Source organism: Oryx dammah, unplaced genomic scaffold (assembly GCF_014754425.2).
Source record: "Oryx dammah isolate SB20612 unplaced genomic scaffold, SCBI_Odam_1.1 HiC_scaffold_26, whole genome shotgun sequence".
Lineage (NCBI taxonomy): Eukaryota > Metazoa > Chordata > Mammalia > Artiodactyla > Bovidae > Oryx > Oryx dammah.
The window spans coordinates 16,579,680-16,601,812 of record NW_024070210.1 but is presented as its reverse complement, the minus strand read 5'-3'; the positions used below and the strand labels follow the sequence as shown (position 1 = coordinate 16,601,812).

At 40.9% G+C, this 22,133-nt stretch overlaps 1 protein-coding gene across 1 annotated transcript in view; it reads right to left on the bottom strand.

The window, feature by feature from the left end:
• TMED10 (transmembrane p24 trafficking protein 10) overlaps positions 1-22,133 on the bottom strand; it is a 32,934-nt gene that overhangs the window by 3,569 nt on the left and 7,232 nt on the right. Inside the window, exons 2-3 of the mRNA XM_040226068.1 lie at positions 10,286-10,397; positions 5,190-5,263 (exon numbers count right to left, since the gene is read on the bottom strand). Coding sequence (XP_040082002.1) covers positions 5,190-5,263; positions 10,286-10,397 — 186 coding nt within the window. The remainder of the gene's footprint in view (positions 1-5,189; positions 5,264-10,285; positions 10,398-22,133) is intronic.

The following is a 22,133-nucleotide window of genomic DNA, read 5'->3' as shown; positions in this document are numbered from 1 at the left end:
AAAACAGGAGGACAGAATGAAAATAACTTTGGTACTGAGAACAGCCTTAGTAGATAGTCTCCTAAACCTGCTCCCAGTCCTTTTCCTTCCTGGTGCCTCCTTAATATTTTAGTTGCACAAGAAACACATTCCTCCTACTAAAGAATTTAAATTATTCAGAAGTAAAGAAAATAGAAACAAAAGGCCCATCTTCACAGCTCCTCAATCCCTACATCCACCCATTCCTCCCTAAAGATAACTTTGATTATGAATTTAGTGTATATCTTTAAAGACTTTGATAGAAGATACCACACTATTTATGCCTTTGTGTGTATACAAATGTACAAAGGAAAATATAATTTAAAATGTATCTATAAATGTGACCATAATGTGTATGTTGTTCTATGGCTTCCTTTTTTTCATTTAATAAAATCTTTCTAAATACTTCAGTGCTTGTAGATTTACCCCATTCTTAATTGCTGCACAGTATTCCATATGGTACACGGGCCACTGTTTAATCATTCAATTTCCTAACCCGTTTTCTGGTATAGATCCTATTCTAGACTCTATACTTCTATTCATAACATATCATCCAAGTTGAATCTCATTTCCCCAATGAAATCCCTACTCAATCCTGTCTTTAATTCAGTAAATTATCTCCACACTTCTGAGTGGGATGAACATCAGTACAAAGAGCCAACAAGAAAATCTCTATCAATATCCCTACTGACTGTTCTGCTACTCTAAACATCTGATTTAATGTTCATAGAGTCTTTAAGAATGTAAAATTAAACCTGTTTCATGGAGGCAGGCCATTATTATCCTAGTCTACTTTTCTCTTCCATGACTAGAAGGATGACGTGTGTTTTGCCAACAGTTTGATAAAAGCAAAAGCCTATTTCACAGGTTCTCCACTAGGAGGTAGCATTCCCCTTTTAGGCTGCATTTAACCATTAAATAAATACCAGGGCTAAGAGAGACTTCATTTTACAAATGAGGAAACTGACAATTTCATAAAGTTACTCAGTCCTCTGAGTGCAAGACCAAGACCACCAGTACCATAGTCTCATGACTCCCTATTCAGGGTCACCAAAGCATTTATTTAGCATCAAAACTCCAAAGCTCTGCTATAAAATGTAAGCAAAAACGAATCCCTGACTTCCAAAAGCGTACATATTCAGTGTATCCAAATCCCACCTATCTTTCCAGCCTTAACCATGAAGCCTCCTTTAACCACTACTGTCCACACTGATCCCCTCTTCTCTAAAGCCCCACAACACTTAAGACTGCCACACAATTAACACTCAGACACTGTCATATCCACTGTTGTTTTGCTTTTTATCCTTTTCCCCCACACTAATTTGGATCTTGAATACAACAGCATCAGAATGATATATACTTTGTGTCGTCCCACATGCCTGATATAAGGTACATACTTGAAGCTGACCCATTATGTCCATTCGATGCCTTCTTTAAGGAGTCAACTTCATATAGCAGATATTAAGTGCTGCTGGTCCCCTGAAGCAAGTGCTTCTTGAATGTTAACGGCATCAACTGTCAGCATTCACTTTCACCAGGCCCACTGCCTAGGAGAAAGTTTTCTCTACCACAGTATCTATCACTCTCATCTGTAGTGGGAGGTATTGTTTGAAAACGCTTTCCCTGCACATCTACAATACCTTCCAAATAATTGTGAAGTTACTCTTAAACTATACCCAAATCTTCCATTCCTCTAATGATGATTTGAGTTCCAAAGAGTTCAGAGTTCTATGTAATTATACCAAGGGAAGGTGGTAAATCTGAAAGACTGCTTCTTGAAACACACACGTGGAACCAGCCTCTAGGGAATCACTGGATTCTTTCCCTTGGTGGAACTTAGAGAAACTCAAGACAGAAGCTTCATCAGGAGAGCCAGATTCAGGCAAATGACTGTTATCTCCATACCCGCATCCTCAGCCCCTGCAAATTTAAGAAGCATAGCAATCAAAGAGGAAACCACCCAGTCTTAACACAATCAAGACAATGAAGATAGACTTACACCCAAAGACAAGTCTACTTTTGCACGAGGGCACATGGATCACAGGCTTCTTCAACGAAGGTCAGAAGGTCAACAACATGCCAAAATAAGTCCAGAAAAGACTGCCAATCTTAGGACTAAATGAATGAAATTTAGAAAGATCCTACTCACTCTGTCATAGCCACGTGGCAGCTTCTAGGCGGGGTAGGAGAAGGGAGCTAAAATCTACTAAACTGATCCCCTATGTGTCAAGTAGCTTACCCATGTTATTTCATTTAAGCTATATCAAGAAAGGGCTTTTGGATCTAGTATGTAGAACCAGAGTTCCTCCTTCATGAGGGCATTCAGAAAAACAGAGCTTTTGAAAAGGCTTCAGCTGATGCTTCAAAAAGTGCAACTGTGTTTTTGGTGTATCTGTTGGTAGCAAATGGCATACTAACAGAACATTTAGGCAAAAAATTATTTTAGTTGTGCTGAAAATACAGACATCTAAGCAAGAAGGGACATACACAGCCCAGTGAGTTAGAGGATATGTCAGACAGCTCCTTCCTGGTGGGATAACTGCCTTCATTCCCACAACTGTAAGATTAGATAATAAGTCCCTGCAAACAGCTGTTCTAGCTCACAGACCACAAACTAAAAAGAAATGGCTCGATTCACATACTGATTCTACCAAAATGGGACCCTCTTAGGGGCAAAAGATAGTGGTGAGAGATCCTTAAAATCTATTGGAGGGAATTAAAAATGTTTTATTTCTGAGGAAATATGCATTCTTTCTATTTAAAGATTTCAAACTACAAAACTACATTTCTTTACAAAATGTCAACCATTCTGTCTTCAAATAATGTCACCTTACATTTGTCAAATGTAATTTGACAATGTAATTACAAATTACATTTGTTTACATAGCAATTCACACGCGTTAATTCATTAAACCTCCATAACAATTTGACAGGTAGTGTGGTTCTCTGTCCAGGTGTTTAGACAATGATTACTACTTAATTGTACAGGACCATGTGGGATTTCAGAATTATGAAATCCACAACTGTGAGGCAGAGAGATGTTCGATGTGAAAAAACATGAAAAGAAACACGCCACCTTCCTGAATTCAAACACTGATGCCAAAGGGCCCCACTCCTCTGGAGATAAAGCCTTGCCCTCGTCCCCAGGGCCTGAAGTTAAATGCCTCAAAACCTCTACATATGCCCAGTGCTCTCTGCTAATAAACTACACAGCAAGCGCTTCTATCATCCATGTTCCTGTCCCAGGCACTGGACGAGCAACAACTGAACAGCCATTTCTGAGCAAGGTTCAAGGGAACCGGCCTAGCTCTGGCCTGAGAAATGGGCTGGTCTTTGGCCTGTGTCATAATCACATGTCATCCTCTGTCTCAGTTTGATCTGCTTTTTAATTGAGGGGTGGGGGAGTGGGGAGGTAGGTCACCGAAGAAAGTAGTGGGAAGAGTTTCTTGGTTAAGAAAGAGAATTTTGAGCTGTGTTGTAACCATGTGCGTAAAGAAAGGCTTAGGACGTGCTAGGCTGCTGAAGCAGGAAGCAGCAAAGGAAGCACCGTGGTTTCCTTTCTGCTAGGGATTCCCCTCTTGGGTTAAGTAAAAGGTCAGGAAAGATAAAGGCCCTTTCCTAGTGTCAACAAAGTCCAAGGATGATGGAAATTCCAGGAGGTGTCGGGGTATGGGGGTTCTAAAATGCTATACGGTGGATGTCCACATCACTGTATATGTAAACTCAGAATAACACTGTCTGCTTTAGAGAAGCAGCAGCTATGTCTAGCATCTAATCTGAGGGTGAGAATATAGCAGCAGTATTCAAAAACTGAAAATTCTTTTACCTGTTCTTCAACCTCATAATAATACAACATTTTTCTTAGTGTTTTATATCATACAACAGTGCTTTAACTTACTAAATACAATTAGGATTCCTCTGACTCATAAAAGTTTAAAAGGATTTTTCAATTTACTCTTAAGTTCATTGAACAAAAAAGCTCTTGGCTTTATTTCTTTTAATTAAACTAGCCTGGAGACAGAAACAAGCCAACCAAAGTATCAGGAATTGCTTTCCATTCACAACTGCATCACTTGCTCCGATTTACTGCCTACAAATAATTCAGTCTAGTTTTGTTCAATTGAACACATGAACTAAGCAAAAAGAGGAAAGACCTGGAGAGCCACAATTATTGTACTACTACTTCCTGCTGCAGAGCCAGCCACTGGCTTCCAATCCGATATTTCCCTTCCAAATTCTGACCAAAGATAGAATAACCTCTCCTGTTCCACCATTCCTAAAAAATTCTCTTAAATCACTTAAAGCAACTTTCCTTTGTTTATTCAGTTTACATTCTTCAAAATCCATTTATACTTCCTGTAGCCCATCTCTTCTATATGCCTTCAGGTACTTTCAGAAAAAGACTGACCTCAGTAAAAATACTCTTATCTTTCTGTAAAGATCAATCCTCCAGTTTTAAATAGGTCTTGTGGTTTTCACAGGTACTCTTCATTTAAAGAAGCTGTGCTGCCCCCACAGTCTCTCACAATAGATTAAAAGAGCCCAGTCCCCCTCTCCTAATTCTAAGCACACTTCCAGCTCCCTACTACCCAAATAAATGCCTATTTTTACTACAATACATGCTGTCAGGAAAACTCCAAGTCTCTTGTAGTTTTCTTCTTCCATCTTGCTCTCTTTTTGAAAAATTTGAAATTATTTTAATTAAAAGCAACTTTTGATTATTGTTTTTTTTCAAAGACAACACAATTGTTCAAGTCTAAACAGCACTGAATCTAAATATACACATAGCTGTCAGTCTGGGAATAAAAACCATAGGAATAAAAAAAAATCACTTTTCTTAACCTTGAACATCAACATTAATGAATTCTAGCTTTTAGAAATTCTAAATATATATCTGGTTTCTGTCTCAAGAGCACTGCTGGCATGTGCCTGAGTGTTTTATCACACCAACATTTCTATGGGACGGTTGGTCCAGTCATTTGGCTGACAGCACAGCCAGAATTATTGTTCAAGGCTGTTAACACAACTTTTTTATATCAAGCTGGCTGTCACATGACTGCTGAGAAAACCACAGCCTTCTGGGCAAAGCACAGCCTGCTGGCCTGACTAGGTCACAGAAACCTCTCAGAATGGCAAGCTACTGCCTCCACTGGCTGTTAAGCAGGACGTACCTCTTCGTAATTTTTCGCTTCCACTCCATGCTTCATGTCTAGGATCACGAGTTGGTCAGGTATCCGCCCTGTTCCTGAGAAAGAAATCAAAGGGTTCATTGTGAGGAATATTTAAAATTCCGGGAAATCACCCACCCGCCCTCCCTCTCCCTAACCCCTACCCTCTCAATAGAGGGAAACAGTCGCAACTCCTCCCCCTACTCAGCTGCAGAAAATTCCTGGCTCCGGTTAAAAATCACAAGCATTCCAGACAAAGTCTCTATGTGTGTGGGGTGCCGGAAAGCGGCAAGAACATGCTGCTGGCAACCATCTCTGAGGGAGCAGGGCACACGATCCTGCAGCTGGCAGAACAGGCACAGAATGGGAGAGGAGAGCACACAGGCTCACTGGTTAGGAACCCACTGTGGGGCACAGACCGGGAGGCAGTGGGCACCCATGCCACGCAGGCTGCTCAGGCACAGTTCCACATCTGAAAAAAGTCGACCTGCCAAATTCTGAGAGAAGGATTACTAGGTATATGCTGAGCTTAGATTACTTAACACAAATATGAGTACTGAAAAGTACACAGGATTTGTCTACTATTCCACTTATTTCAAAGGTTTTGGTCAATGTAAGGCCATTTCAATAGGTAAATAAAATGATACAGGACTATCCCCACAAAGCCCTTAGAGGAGCCCAAGAAGAAACTTAATAGTAAGAATACAATTCTCAGGAATACTTCTTACAAACAGAAAAGTCCATTTGGGATATAGCAGGACCAACAGAGCAATGTTCCCATGAGAAATGGTAATCTGATCAAAAAGAATTCTACTCTTATCAAGTAGGAGAAAGGGAAAGATTGCAAAGAGCCTCAGAAAACTGCTCAGTACTCATCCTGTGGAATTCACCTGATTACTTATAAAACTAACAACTACCTGCATGAAATCAGGAAATCTGGGAAACAGTGCCACTTAACCATTGTGGTTTCTGAGACCATAAGCCATAGAGAACGGTACTGTACCCTGAGAAACACTGGAGATTTTCTGAAACATCAATTCAAAAAACAACTCACTGGGACCATGGTGGTGACTGCAATCTGCACCTTCAAATAATCTGATGGGCATCTAAGACACAAATATGCATAATAGCACAGTGAAAATACAAAGGAGTCTAAAACTTTAAGGAAAAAACAAAACCAAAAACAGTTCAGATAATCCTGGCTATTGAGCAAAGGTTAGAAGAGGGAAGAGATATCTGTGGACAGACATCAACACCTGAATGCAGATAAAGAAAGTATCTAGGCAGAAGGGAACACATGGGCAAAGACTCAGCTATTGAAAGGAATGGAGGACTTCCCTGGTGGGTACAGTGGATAAGAAACCGCCTGCCACAACTAAAAAGTAGTCCCCACTTGCCTCAGCTAGAGAAAGCCTGCAAGCAGCAACAAAGACTCAGCACAACCAAAAAAAAATAACCAGGAAGGAAGAAAAGAGTGTAGCACGTTTAAAAGACAGTAGAGACATTCTTTTGGATAAACTGGACAGATCAAGTTGAAAGCAATAAAGTAAGACTGAATAGGTAGGATCAAGAAACTAAGCCCTGGTGGTCCAAAGGCTAAGGCTCTGAACTCCCAACAGGGGCCCCGGGTTTAATCCCTGGTCAGGGAACTAGATCCCGCATGCCACCACCAAGAGTTCACATGCTACCACTAGAAAGTCTACATGCTGCAACAAACACTGAAGATTCCAAAACTAAGGCCCAGTCAAATCAATAAACAAATACTAGGGGAAAAAAAAAGAAACTAAGCCAAATCATAGATTCCTTCTGAGCATTAAACCAATTAGGTTCCAAGAACAAAAGAAAGCAAAACAAAAAAGGGACCCTCAGAGAGGTCTCTTCTCCCAAATCCAAATTTTTTGCTTCTTTTTCCTCATTTAAAAGTGAAATCCAAGCAGCTTATAGCTCCATCTGCTCCAAATGATCAAGATACCCTAACAGACTTCTCCCACAATCTCTCTGTCACAGCACAGCTTTAGCATTATTCAAACACAAGAGAAACCACAAAACCACAGACCATCGGAGTCAGACCATACAGTTTCTTGCGCAGAATAGCCAGCCTATCCCCTTAGCTGACATCATGGCTCTAAAGGGTCTCCTTTGTAAAAAGACCCGTTAGTAATCTCTCTTTGCATTTGCCTGGCAAATGGACAATCTTTTAAAAGGTGCTCCAAAGACCACGGGGTATCAGGTCTTCATATCAGAATAAACAAATGGATAAACACAAATAAAACTAGAAACTGAGTGTTGACTATGTGTGTGTATACACGTGTGTGTGTGTGTGTGTGTGTGTGTATATATATATGTACACCGTTTAAAACTAGTTCCTAGGCATTTACATGCACGGCATCAGCATATAAGAAATTTAAAACAAAAGATCTCTGCTTTCAAAGAACTCAAAATTGGGAGTGTAAAATATACACATAAGACATTTAAACACAAGGCTGTGTGTGTGAGATACATGTATCTCCAGTAGTAAGTGATGCGCTATTTGGAAGAAGCCACAGTTACCCCCTTGCTATTTCTGAGACATGCTCAGCATCTCAAGGTGTTTGCTTTTTCCCCAAAGCCCTCATGACCATCTAACTTATATTTGCCTATTATCTATTTGCTCCAATGAAAATGTAAGCTCCATTGAGAGCAGAGACTTCTGTTGTATTCATTGCTATCTCCCCAACACCTAGAACAGCAATGGATAAATCAGTTGAGATATTAAGCAGACTAGAATAGCTGAGGGATGTATTCAAAAAGATGTATTCTAAAGGTTCAGGTCAGTTCAGTTCAGTCGCTCAGTCGTGTCTGACTCTTTGCGACCCCATGAATCACAGCATGCCAGGCCTCCCTGTCCATCACCAACTCCCAGAGTTCACTCAAACTTATGTCTATCGAGTCGGTGATGCCACCCAATCATCTCATCCTCTGTCGTCCCCTTCTTCTCCTGCCCCCAATCCCTCCCAGCATCAGGGTCTTTTCCAATGAGTCAACTCTTCACATGAGGTGGCCAAAGTATTGAAGTTTCACCTTTAGCATCAGTCCTTCCCATGAACACCCAGGAGTGATCTCCTTTAGGATGGACTGGTTGGATCTCCTTCCAATCCAAGGGACTCTCAAGAGTCTTCTCCAACACCACAGTTCAAAAGCATCAATTCTTCTGCACTCAGCTTTCTTCACAGTCCAACTCTCATATCCATACATGACCACTGGAAAAACCATAGCCTTGACTAGATGGATCTTTGTTGGGAAAGTAATGTCTCTGTTTTTCAATATGCTATCTAGGTTGGTCATAACTTTTCTTCCAAGGAGTAAGCGTCTTTTAATTTCATGGCTGCAATCACCATCTGCAGTGATTTTGGAGCCCCCCAAAATAAAGTCTGACACTGTTTCCACTGTTTCCCCATCTAAAGGTAAACTTATGTTAATATAGGATGAGAGCATTCCAGTAAATGAATAAATGTGACAAGTTGAGGGAAAAATGAACCAGAATGGCTGAAGCCTGATGGGCAGAGGGTGATAAGGCTGGATGGAGCAAGAGTATAAAGGCTATTAAAAGCCACGGTGCCTAAAATCTCGTCTAGCTTGAAAATTTCATGATTATGGGGTTCATTCTACAGAATAGGAACATTACTGCCACTATAAAGCAGCAAAAGCTTTCAAAGAAGGACTGATATAATGAGAGTTTTAGGAGATAAATCTGGTGGCAGTATCTGGATATATGAAAAGCAGGGATACTAGTTAGAAGACTACTGACATAATCCACAATTTTATAGTCGAGAGTTCAGAGTTGTGTGGTGGCAGATATAGGAGGTATTTTGAAAGAAGTAACAGCATAACTTGATGACAGACCAGAAAAGACATAAGTATGTAATTTCAAAAATGTGAGCCCAGATAACTGGATGGACAGTGGTAATACTGATGAATAAAGGGAGCTAGTCTGAAAGAGGTGGTCATGAAAACAGTCTCAGATGTCTGAGTTTTGAGGTAAAAACAGTACAACCATCTAGAATACTACTGAGACATCCTGGACCTGGCAGGGAGAAGGGTATCAATCATGAAATCATTATTATCATCTTTTAATGTTCCATTCTATTATTCCATTTACTTTGGGAGAACTCCTTTAGCTTTCAGACTAAATTGACCCATTTGAGGTCAAGGGGTCAGTTTTTGGTTAACTGTTAAAAGCTGCTAGTTCTTTTGCTATTCCTGGGAATCCATTGATGCTGTTGGTGAAGGTGCTTGCTTTTCTTCTAGGATCATTATGTTCTGAACACTGTATAAATGTAAAATTGCCAGAAGTCCTTTTGCTACCCTATGGAGAAAGCCTGAGAATAAAGTCAAATGGAGGCAAAAAGCACTAAAAATGAGGTAAAATGCCCATGATGCTGTTAAACCCCAAGATACTGTCGTGCCTGAAGCCAGCACCACACTGTCGACTCCCCTGTTCACAGTCACACAGTCTCTCTTGAAGCCAGTTTGAGTTTCGTTCCTTTTGTCCTGCAGCCCCAAAGGGCCCCAAGTAATATGACAGGTATAAATGCATACAGTTTTTAGAGTCTGGTGTCCTTGAAGCTGAAGAACAGGGAGTGAAGAAGCATCTGCTTTTTCACCAACCACCATGCGCAGAAGCCATCAGATAATCAATCAGCCTAAAAGTTTCTAAGGGCTCTTGGCCTTGATATGCACAGAACAAGCCACAGCAAGACACCAGGACTGGGAAACAGCAAGTGCCCTGGAGATCAAAAGTGTTTCTGATGAGATGTGATTTGTCAGACAGACCCTACTTCTAACCTCTAAGAAAACGTCACTAGCATATAGATGCACTATTTTCTAGCATCTATACAAAATTTACCTGTTATTCAAGCCAAGTACAGCATTCAAGAAACGCCTGCTCCTGCACATGCAGAACTCTACCCACTCGCCAACTGTGACTTAGATGTGTATGCCCCCCAGCAAACGTTTTCATTTCCTCTTCCTGCCAGGAGAGGCCAGGAGAGAAAAAGTTCATGCTCTAACTTACTTGGAAGATGCTGCTTAATTCAGGGAAAACACTCTGATTTACTTACCCTTGCTCTCAAAACACACTTCAAACATGTCATAATCTTCAGTGGTAAAGGCAAACTTCCCCTTGGTCGCATCCTCCTTGGAGTACAGAATATGGCCAGCAGAATCTGTGATCTAAAAGTAAAAAGTAAGTAAGAACAGGTAGCAAATAATACTTGGGAAGAGAACGTATAGAAAGTGGAGAAATGGAAGAAAACACTGTCTATAAAAGACAGTCTATTACGATGATATGGTCCAAACACTCCCAAAGACAAGAATTACATTAGAAGGTGAAACCCAAATACAGTAAATTTCAAGCATTCTAACAGTTGATACAGTTGGTATAAATGACTTTATTAGCAAAATCTCACTTTATAGATTGCAGGCCAGTATCATTTCCTAGAGCGAGACGTGTCACCAAAATACAAGTGGACAATTACCAAAAGAATATACTACAAAAGGAGAAAGATATATGAGGACACATTTCTTGTATAACACAAATCTTGATGTGGTACGAGTAGAGAGTGGAAATGGGGCCCCTGATACAAGGAGAGACAGAAAAGAAGGCTTGCTGGAGGACAAGTCTGGGAGAGCTACTCCTGCAAATTTCATGTTAATTATGCCAAGGACTACAGGAGGTGTGGGAAGATGGGCGTGGGGATAAGAAGTTACTCCTAAAAAAAGACATCTTTGCTTTCCACAAATAACAATCCTTGTCTTCTAAGTTGTTGGCTCTTCTAAGTTTTCCAAACTTAAACTGCCCCATTCCTAGAGAAAGGCCTGTTAATAGAAGCAGCGGCATATATTGCTAAGTGAATGGTCGCAAATAAAGCAAGAGTTTGACACAATATTATGACAGACTGGGTCTCAGGCTTCTTTTCTAGAGCACATGACTGTCTGGGCAGAAGGCATATTTCATTACCTAAGACAGGAAGCTACTTCCGATGTGGAACACAAAAGGAGTGGATTCCTTATAATAAACTGGATGTTCTAATACTATCTGTAAATCAAGATTCAATTATTAGGTGAGATTTTAAATACTAAAATTGAGTAGCATACATATAAACATATTTAATTAAAGCATTTTAATAATATTAGTTATTTTTGAGTAGTGAGATTTCTCTACACTTTTTTTTTTAAATGAGAGTAATGTGATTCAACTTGCAATTTAGAAAAATAAATCTGCTAACACTGTGAAGAGACTCAATACTGTGAGGAGACTCAAGAGGGAAGAATACCAAAGAAGATGGATTAGGACAGTAACCCAATCATTCAGGTTAGAAATGATAAAGGCTGTGGGTATAGAGAGACAGGGGCCAGATTTGAGAAACTGTAAAAACAGAGAGCCCACAGAACAAGACCAAAAACATATGCCCACAAGGATTAACTAAGCAGCATAAACTGAGTTTAATGGGTCAGTATAAGCCCATAAGGTGGCAAACAGCAAGCTCGTAAAGGATTCCCTCTTAAACAATAAAAGAACATTTTTAAAATTTCCTGTGAAGTTCTTAATTAAACAAAGGTAATATCAAGCCATAAAATCTGTCCATATGACATCAAGGAATAGGAAGTTAATAAAGGTCTGTTTCTAGACAGCACCTTCTGAAGAAAAAAGGCATGGCAAAGTTCACAACTTATAAAGTAGGAAAGTGTTAATTGTACATGCACAGTAGCTGATGTCAAGAATATGTGAATACTCACATCATCAAATAAGTGAGAATACAGGTCCGCTGGGAACACAGACTTATTTAGAACTGGATTTTCTTGGACCATTCTAGGTAGTGGTCAGAGAAAACAGGTTCTGGGCAGGTCCTGCTCCAGAAGCCTGACCCTCTTCCTCTGCCACACATTCAAGATAATACCCTGTCTGCTTCAAAAGGATCAAGTAACTTGGGCCCAACCACCAGGCAAATAAAGCAGTTAAGAATTTAAGGAACAGCGTTCACCTGGAAGAAGAAACAAATAGGTACTATCAAACAGAATGAAGGCATTAACAATTAGAACTAAGCAACTGGCATCTGCACAATAAATTTGGCTCTCAGTTTTCTGGAAGCCAAGATTAAGAAAGAAACAAGTTGGGTTACACATCATTTGTTTACCGATGAAAGCTCACAAATTTATCTTCAGAGATTAATTTTCCTGGAACTAAACGAGAAGAACAATTTATCAGGAAGGTCCTTGTGAAATGACTGTGACCAATATTAGACTCTCCACTTTCAAACATGGCCTGGCTAAAGATACAAATATTAACACAACTGAGACAGATCCTTTTAGTGATGCGCCATAACATCCACCTGATGTAATGCAGAGGCAGGACCTGAAAGAACTGGGTGAAAGCTCCTGAGCCCAGGCCTCCACCCTTTAGCACCATCCTAGGTCCTCTGGCTGCCCTGTGAAATCTTAGCCTTTCGTAAAGCTGCAATAAGGCTGGGACTACTTTTGGCCACTTACTGCTACTACAAGTGTGTGTATGTGTGTGTGTGTGTTTTTAAATGTCAGGAAAAGATATCTTAAAATAATACTACCCATCTAGATCTTGGGCTCTAATTACCATTCTTCAATAAAAGGTCCCCTTGGAGAAACAGCTGAATCCAGGACTGGGGCAAGAAACACACAAGATGAGCCTGGGGCATCTTGTAGTGCCAGAAAGTAGAGAAACGCTCAAAAACAAACCAAGACAAAAAACGACAACGGGGTATGTCAAAGGGACACATGAACCAAATGAAAGGACACCCAAAAGCCAAAGCTGAGACAATCTGAGCAACAGAATAAAGTAGCACTGGGCTGTAATGCAGAGTATAAAATAAACAGCCACGAAGCCATACTGATATAAACAAACAAGCAGGGGAGAAGAGAAAAACCTCCCGTGAAGAACACTCTCAAATAATTTATGCAGAGACAACATCCTCAAGGAGGTCGCGCATAACTCTCCACTCAAGTGTGGGCCGTACACAGTGACTTCCTTCCAAAGAGTGCAGTACAGAAGGGGAGTAACTTGAGAAGCCTACAGACATGACCTCTGCCATATGATCAAGGTCAATACAACAGTGATAATTCATGTTGACAGTATGCTCCCGTATGTTCCATACGATATGATGAAAATGACACTTTACTTTTGTGTTCTTCCTTCCCCAAACCCGTAATTCCAGGTTTCATCACAGGGGAAACATCAGATGAACTCTAACAGAGGGGTCTCTTGTAACATACTTGACTAGTATGCCTCAAAACTCAAATGGCTGTTAGAAACAAGGAAAATTTGAGAACTGTCATAATCTAGAGGGGCCTAAAGAAATATGACTGAACGTTACAGATCAAGGATGGGACCCTGGAACAGGAAAACAAAACATCAGGTTAAAAACTAAGGAAATCTGAATCAAGTACAGACTTCAGTTAATAATCACGTATCAATACTTGTTCATTCCTGTGACAAATGTACCATACAACAGGGGGAACTGGGTGTGGGGTGGGTACCTGGGAACTCCATTATCTTCACTGTTTTTCTGGAACTCTAAAACTGTTCTAAGATAAAAAGCTTATTTTAAAAATACTATTCAGAAGGATGAACTTAAACACATACATACACATATACCTCCAGAGTCTTAAGAAATTTATAATCCAAGTCAAGCAAGCAAACAAACATCTTCATTTACTTATGTTGTGTCTTAGTTGCTCAGTAGTGTCTGACTCTTTGCAACCCCACGAACGGTACCCGCCAGGCTCCTTTGCCCATGGAACTCTTCAAGCAAGAATACTGGAGTGGGTTGCCATTCCCTTCTTCAGGTATCTTCCCGACCCAGGGATCGAACCCAGGTCTCCTGCCTTGCAGGCAGATTTGCCACTGTCTGAGCCACCAGGATGTATTTAAACACAAACAGGTAATTCAGACAGGTCTATACCTACTCTTGTAAAGTGACATATTATCTGTGGGGAAGGTGGCAAGGCTGTGTCTTTCTACTGACACAGTTCACACACTGCTTTCATTTGCTTAATTGGCTCCACACTCCAGCAGTCCAGCTCCACACACCACTCAGCACATAGCAGCAGAGGTCAATCAACTTGCAGCTTGAGTGTAATTGGTGAAAATTTGAAAATGTAATTTCCTTCATACAGGCTCCTACCCTGCACTGTCTTCCTTACGCTTATGATCAGTCTGTGGTATAATACTGAGAATACAAAGTGTACATGTCATTTTAAGGATAAACATCAACCTTGTAGCTTCTGAACAACTAAGGAATTTAGAAACAACCAAGTCCCTATACATTGAACAAAATGAACCAAATGTATAGAACCAAATGAACCCTATTCAATTCAGTTCAGTCGCTCAGTCGTGTCTGACTCTTTGCGACCCCATGGACCGCAGCACACCAGGCCTCCCTGTCCATCACCACCTCCCGGAATTCACTCAGACGTGCGTCCATTGAGTCAGTGATGCCATCCAGCTATCTCATCCTCTGTCGTCCCCTTCTCCTCCTGCCCCCAATCCCTCCCAGCATCAGAGTCTTTTCCAATGAGTCGACTCTTCACATGAGGTGGCCAAAGTACTGGAGTTTCAGCTTCAGCATCATTCCCTCCAAAGAAATCCCAGGGCTGATCTCCTTCAGAATGGACTAGTTGGATCTCCTTACAGTCCAAGGGACTCTCAAGAGTCTTCCTCAACACCACAGTTCAAAAGCATCAATTCTTCGGCGCTCAGCTTTCTTCACAGTCCAACTCTTACATCCGTACATGACCACAGGAAAAACCATAGCCTTGACTAGACACACCTTTGTTGGCAAAGTAATGTCTCTGCTTTTTAATATGCTATCTAAGTTGGTCATCACTTTCCTTCCAAGGAGTAAGCGTCTTTTAATGAACCCTATAGAATGAACCAAATGAACCCTATACAATGTATAGAGAAGCTCTATACATTGCACAAAAATGAACCAAAGCAGAAACACCTACCCTTCTCACCCTCTGAGAGACAGTACAGCACAGTAGTTAGACTGAAGGTTCCAGAGTCAAACTTCAAGTTGGTGTTCAAGTCACAGTTGTGCCACTTACTAGCTGTAAAGCCTTGGGTATGTTCCTTGACCTCTCTGTGCCTCATATGTAAAATAAGGACAAGAGTAAGTACTTCATGAGGTTATTGTGAGAATTAAACATTTAGGTAACTAACCATGCTTCCAACCTAAAAGTGCTAATGGATGGCAAACTAGATAAAGTAGTCTACATTGACTAAACCCAGGGATGACTAGGGCCGACACGGTTGTTACATGAAAAATGAAAAGACAGGTAAACTCAAAGGAAGCTGCAGAAAGATTTAGAAGCTGAAGGGATACAGAGTACCTGACAAAGCAGGTAGTCGGTTTGTTAATGCAGCACTTTAACAAAACATGTTAAAGGGGTTCAAGGGATTAGATCTGATAGAATGCCAGAGGAACTATGAACAGAGGTTTGCAACACTGTACAGGAGGCAGCGATCAAGACCATCCCCAAGAAAAAGAAATGCAAAAAGGCAAAATGGTTGTCTGAGGAGGCCTTACAAATAGCTGAGAAAAGAAGAGAAGCTAAAGGCAAAGGAGAAAAGGAAAGATACACCCATCTGAATGCAGAGTTCCAAAGAATAGCAAGGAGAGATGACAAAGCCTTCCTCAGTGATCAATGCAAAGAAATGGAGGAAAACAAAAGAATGGGAAAAACTAGAGATCTATTCAAGAAAATCAGAGATACCAAGGGAACATTTCATGCAAAGATGGGCTCAATAAAGGACAGAAATGGTATGGATCTAACAGAAGCAGAAGATACTAAGAAGAGGTGGCAAGAATACAGAGAAGAACTATACAAAAAGGATCTTCATGACCCAGATAACCACGATACTGTGATCACTCACCTATAGCCAGACATCCTGGAATGCAAAGTCAAGTGGGCCTTAGCATCACTACAAACAAAGTTAGTGGAGGTGAATGAATTCCAGTTGAGCTATTTCAAATCCTAGAAGATGATGCTATAAAAGTGCTGCACTCAGTATGTCAGCAAATTTGGAAAACTCAACAGTGGCTACAGGACTGGAAAAGGTCAGTTTTCATTCCAATCCCAAAGTAAGGCAATGCCACAGAATGTTCAAACTACTGCACAATCACACTCATCTCACATGCTAGCAAAGTAATGCTCAAAATTCTCCAACCCAGGCTTCAACAGTACATGAACCATGAACTTCCAGATGTTCAAGTTGGATTTATAAAAGGCAGAAGAACCAGAGATCAAATTGCCAACATCTGCTAGATCACAGAAAAAGCAAGAAAGTTCCAGAAAAACATCTACTTCTGCTTTACTGACTACACTGAGGCCTCTATGTGGATCACAACAAACTGTGGAAAATTCTTCAAGAGATGGGAATACCAGACCACCTTACCTGCCTCCTGAGAAATCGGTACGCAGGTCAAGAAGCAACAGTTAGAACCAGACATGGAACAAGGGACTGGTTCCAAACTGGGAAAGGAGTACATCAAAGCTGTCTACTGTCACCCTGCTTATTTAACTTACATGCAGAGTACATCATGCAAAATACCAGGCTGGATGAAGTACAAACTGGAAACAAGATTGCTGGGAGAAATATCAGTAACCTCAGATATGCAGATGACACCACTCGTATGGCAGAAAGTGAAGAACTAAAGAGCCTCTTGATGAAAGTAAAGAGAGTGAAAAAGTTGGCTTAAAACTCAACAGTCAAAAAACTAAGATCATGGCATCTGTCCCATCACTTCATGGCAAACAGATGGAGAAACAATGGAAACAATGACAGACTTTATTTTCTTGGGTTCCAAAATCAATGCAGGTGGTGACTGCAGACATAAAGTGAAAAGACACTTGCTCCTTGGAAGAAAAGCTATGACGAACCTAGACAGCATGTTAAAAAGCAGAGATGTCAGTTTGCTGACAAAGGTTCTTCTAGTCAAAGCTATGGTTTTTCCAGTAGTCATGTATGGATGTGAGAGCTGGACTATAAAGAAAGCTGAGAGCCAAAGAACTGATGTTTTTGAACTGTGGTGTTGGAGAAGACTCTTGAGAATCCCGTGGACTGCAAGGAAATCAAACCAGTCCATCCTAAAGGTGATCAGCCTGAATTTTCATTGGAAGGACTGATGCTGAAGCCAAAACTCCAATACTTTGGCCAGCTGATGACTCATTGGAAAAAACCCAGATGCTGGCAAAGACTGAGGGCAGGAGGAGAAGGGGACAACAGAGGATGAGATGGTTGGATGGTATCACCAACTCAATGGATGTGAGTTTGAGCAAACTCCGGGAGTTGGTGATGGACAGGGAAGCCTGGTGTGATGAAGTCCATGGGGTTGCAAAAAGTCAGACACGACTAAGCAAATGAACTGACAAAGCAGGTATTCAATGAATCATTTTAGCTCCTACCAGCCCCAGTAAGAAGTATCTGACGACTTCAGCAATTCCTGCATGTGTTTTACTGATAAGTAATAAACATGAAGGACTCAACAACATTAAGTTTGGGGGAGGAGAAGAGAGGACTGTGGACGCATATATAATGATCAGAGGTTACAAGTCTATATGTTTCATTTTGTAAGAGTTCACGCTGCATCTAAAGCTGTAGGATCTATTACTCTAATGGGAGAGAACAACAAATCACCGAAGATGCTGCAGTTTTACACTAGAAAAGCAGTATCTGAAACACTTCCAAAAGGCTATATATAAAGAATATGGATGACTCTGATAGCCTAGCAGCTGTATTTAATGGTCATAAAACAAATTTACTCTGATCTTTCAAACAAGATTAAGTATGAAGTCTACCAACAGCATCCCTGAAATCAAAGGACATCTAGATTTTACCCAGAACAAAGTCAAACTTAGAAGGCCATAAGCAGCATCTGCTGCTGCTGCTGCTAAGTCGCTTCAGTCATATCCAACTCTGTGCGACCCCATAGACAGGAAGAACAATGCTAAATTCTTTCCTATTTCTAACACAATTCAGCAATGGCATAGCATAGCACAGAAGTGACTTCAGTTCTGAAGTACCGAAAACTAGACATGGAAAATTTCCAGGCAGTGGTATGATAATGGATAGATGCTCTCTTCCTGATTCCATCAGCATTTACTGTATTAACTCAACACAGGCAATACGTCATTATTGACTTGGGGGTGGGGGGTGGGAGTGAGGGGGAGTGCAGGGTAGGCAAGGGAGAAAGAGAGGGAGGAAGAGAAGGGGAATGAGAAGGAAAGACCAGTTGCTGCCCTAACAATACTGCTGCGGGGGTGAAGCCAGATCAAATGTTTTTTTTCATACTGTTCCAAAGTTATTTACGGTAAAAACCTCCAGTGTGACCCTTTCAGGCACAAACAAAGCCTTGTTCTTTCTTAACAACTAGTCCCTTGATTTCCCACAAGTTGTGTCGAACAATGAGGTTGGGGGCACAGGATAAAGCAGATGACATCAACCTCCCTCAAGTCGGGGGCTTGTTTGGGAGCCCAAATTCTGGTCTGTGGCCAGCTGGCTGATTTCACAGAAGGCTCCACTGTCCAGGCTGCGAGGCTGCATATGCATATGGGGGCCACAGCTCAGTATCAACCACCAGCCACCAACTCACACAAGAAACAGTAAAGAAGCCACTGCAGCCCACTAGATTACCTTTAGAAATCAGCTCCCCTTTCCTAGAAACACAAGAAGTCATCATAAAGATATGAGACAGCAATTTCAAATTCTAAGCAGCCCCCTTCTCTAGATCACTTGAAAAGAGAGAAGGCTGGGGACAAATGTCGAACGAGAGAGGTTTAAATGAACTAATGTTGTTTAACTTTTATGGAGATGGAAACACACAATCAGGTTTTAATTTAAATCTAGAAATTAGTATATAATATAAAAAATAAACTAGATTTTAATATCATTACATTTTCATGTACCAATGAGCCTTCTGTACTAAACCATCTATTTACTGATCTGTTTCTAATCCACTGGATAACAGTCACATCAAATGTAAATTTGAGAAAGGTGTAGTTTTCTTAAGAGAAAAAGATCAGCCCTCAGCATAGACAACAGTAATCATGAGCTGAAGCGTAACTACTCCAAATAAAATCAATTAAATGTGTAGCGCACATGAGTGCGCACACATGCACACACACACACACACACAATCTTTTCATACAGTTTTCAGTGTGAAAAAAATTATAGGCCAATGGTTTCCCAATGGCCAAGGTTCTTCTTGATCATTTTTAGGCTTATACAGTGATAGGCCTATGACTCAAGGCTGAACTTTCCAAATGATCTTGTTTGGCTTTCTCATCTGTAAGCTAGCTGGGAAACACTGGGACTATATCTGAGTGTAATAGCCAAATAAAAATAATCTCATTTGGCAAAATGAATTATTAAAAGCAACAGCACTCTTGAAGAATGACAATGAGAAAAAAGACCAATTGGATTATTTGGAAGAAGCTAAAAATGTATAAGTGACCTAAATTATTACCATTAGGCTTTTCCTTCTTTTCTGGTGATGATTATGACATCTCCTCACAACTGCTTTCTCTTTTTTCTGTAATGTATTTCCAAAGTATAAATCACCCTTAGGCAATAACTCATCTCATCCCCTAAAACTAATTCATCCTCCAATTTTCACTGTTAACATGGATTCCAAAGAACAACTGATACCAGAATCTGGATCTTTTAGTCTTTATGAAAATGTGGTTTGTAACTCACAGATTCTGAGTCCCTACAACAGGCTTTTATTATGGACCTGAAGTAATGAGAAAACTATATTCACTATGCATGATGAGTTGGTACTTCTTGCTTCAATTCTGTGCAACAATCTTGAAATCTGAAATTATTTAGCCTGATTTAGCCTCCTTTTATGAAACGAGTAGGGAAGGGATAACCTCAATTGGAAATCTCAACAGAAAACACATCCCAGTATGGGCCTGAAGGAGAAATACTTGCAACATAGTCCCACCCATCATTTCAATCCACTTCTCTCTCTGTTCAGAAAGGCCGTGGCTGGGGCTTCCCTGGTAGCTCAGTGGTAAAGACTCTGTCTGCCAACCGAGGAGACAGGTTTGATGCCTGATCTGGGAAGATTCCCGCAGGCTACCAAGCAATGTAAGCCCGTGGGCCACAACTACTGAGCCTGCGCTCTAGAGCCCGGGAGCCGCAGCTACTGAAGCCTGTGCGTCCTGCAGTCGGTGAAGCCACTGCAAAGCAGAAGCCTGCTCACCGCAACCAGAGAGCAGGCCCGCTCCCAGGATGAGAGAAAAGCCAGTGCACAGCAAAGAGGACCCAGAGCAATCGAAAAGTAATTAATTAAATTATTTTATAAAAAACGAAAGACCTTGGCTGGCCACTCAAATACATTTTACCCTATTAACCACTCCTTACCACCTATTGCTTGATTTTTCATTATGATCCTTATTACTACCTGAGATTTGTCTGTATCTTTTTAAACTTGTATTTTGTCTTTGTTCTCACTAGAGGTCAAGAACCTTGTCTGCTATTCATGCCTATAACCCCAGCTATGTCTGGCATTTGTACTAAGTATTAAATAAATATTTACTGAATGAATGGGAAAATCACAAAACCTCAGAATTACTCTCATTAAAATGTTCTTTATCTGTCACTGCAATGACACTGGGAGAGGAAGTCAGATAAGCAATTCAATTTTCATTTACCAGAGAGAAAAGCAAAGTACTAATATCTATGGCCCACTGCAATAAGCCCTGCACAATAAAGAGCTCATCTCCATTAGCCCTTCTAATAATTCTACAAACACTATCATCCCCATCTTACATATGAGAGACTCAAAGAGAAAGGTTAAGTAATTCCCCTAAGACCATACCCCCTTTAAATGGTGGAGCTGATGGGATCTGAATCCAAATCTGTCTGACTCCAGACCCAAGCTCAATAAGACTAAAATATTTAACTCAGTTGTACAATAATGCCTACACAGTAGGCATGACATTACTTTCCATTACTGGGGAAGCACACAGGAGAGGTACAGGCAAAGACTGGTCCCCATTAAGAGAACACTGTGCTCAAAGAACTGCAAGGTATTCAGAATGGCTACAGTGAGGAGTAGGAGGAGACAAGTGAAGAGGAAGAGATCAGATTTGAGATTAGGACAGTGCCAATTCATTTATTCATTCATTCCTTAGGCTGAAGTCCTACTATGTACTATCCACTGTATTCAGTTCAGTTCAGTTGCTCAGTTGTGTCCGACTCTTTGCGACCCCATGAATTGCAGCACGCCAGGCCTCCCTGTCCATCACCAACTCCCAGAGTTCACCCAAACTCATGTCCATCGAGCCATCCAGCCATCTCATCCTCTGTCGTACCCTTCTCCTCCTGCCCCCAATCCCTCCAAGCATCAGAGTCTTTTCCAATGAGTCAACTCTTCGCATGAGGTGGCCAAAGTTACTGGAGTTTCAGCTTCAGCATCAGTCCTTCCAATGAACACCCAGGACTGATCTCCTTTAGGATGGACTGGTTGGATCTCCTTGCAGTCCAAGGGACTCTCAAGAGTCTTCTCCAACACCACAGTTCAAAAGCATCAATTCTTTGGCACTCAGCTTTCTTCATAGTCCAACTCTCACATCCATACATGACCACTGGAAAAACCATAGCCTTGACTAGATGGACCTTTGTTGGCAAAGTAATCTCTCTGCTTTTGAATATGCTATCTAGGTTGGTCATAACTTTCCTCCCAAGGAGTAAGCTTCTTTCAATTTCATGACTGCAATCACCATCTGCAGTGATTTTGGAGCCCCCCCAAAATAAAGTCTGACACTGTTTCCCCATCTATCTGCCATGAAGTGATGGGACCAGGTGCCATGATCTTAGTTTTCTGAATGTTGAGCTTTAAGCCAACTTTTTCACTCTCCTCTTTCACT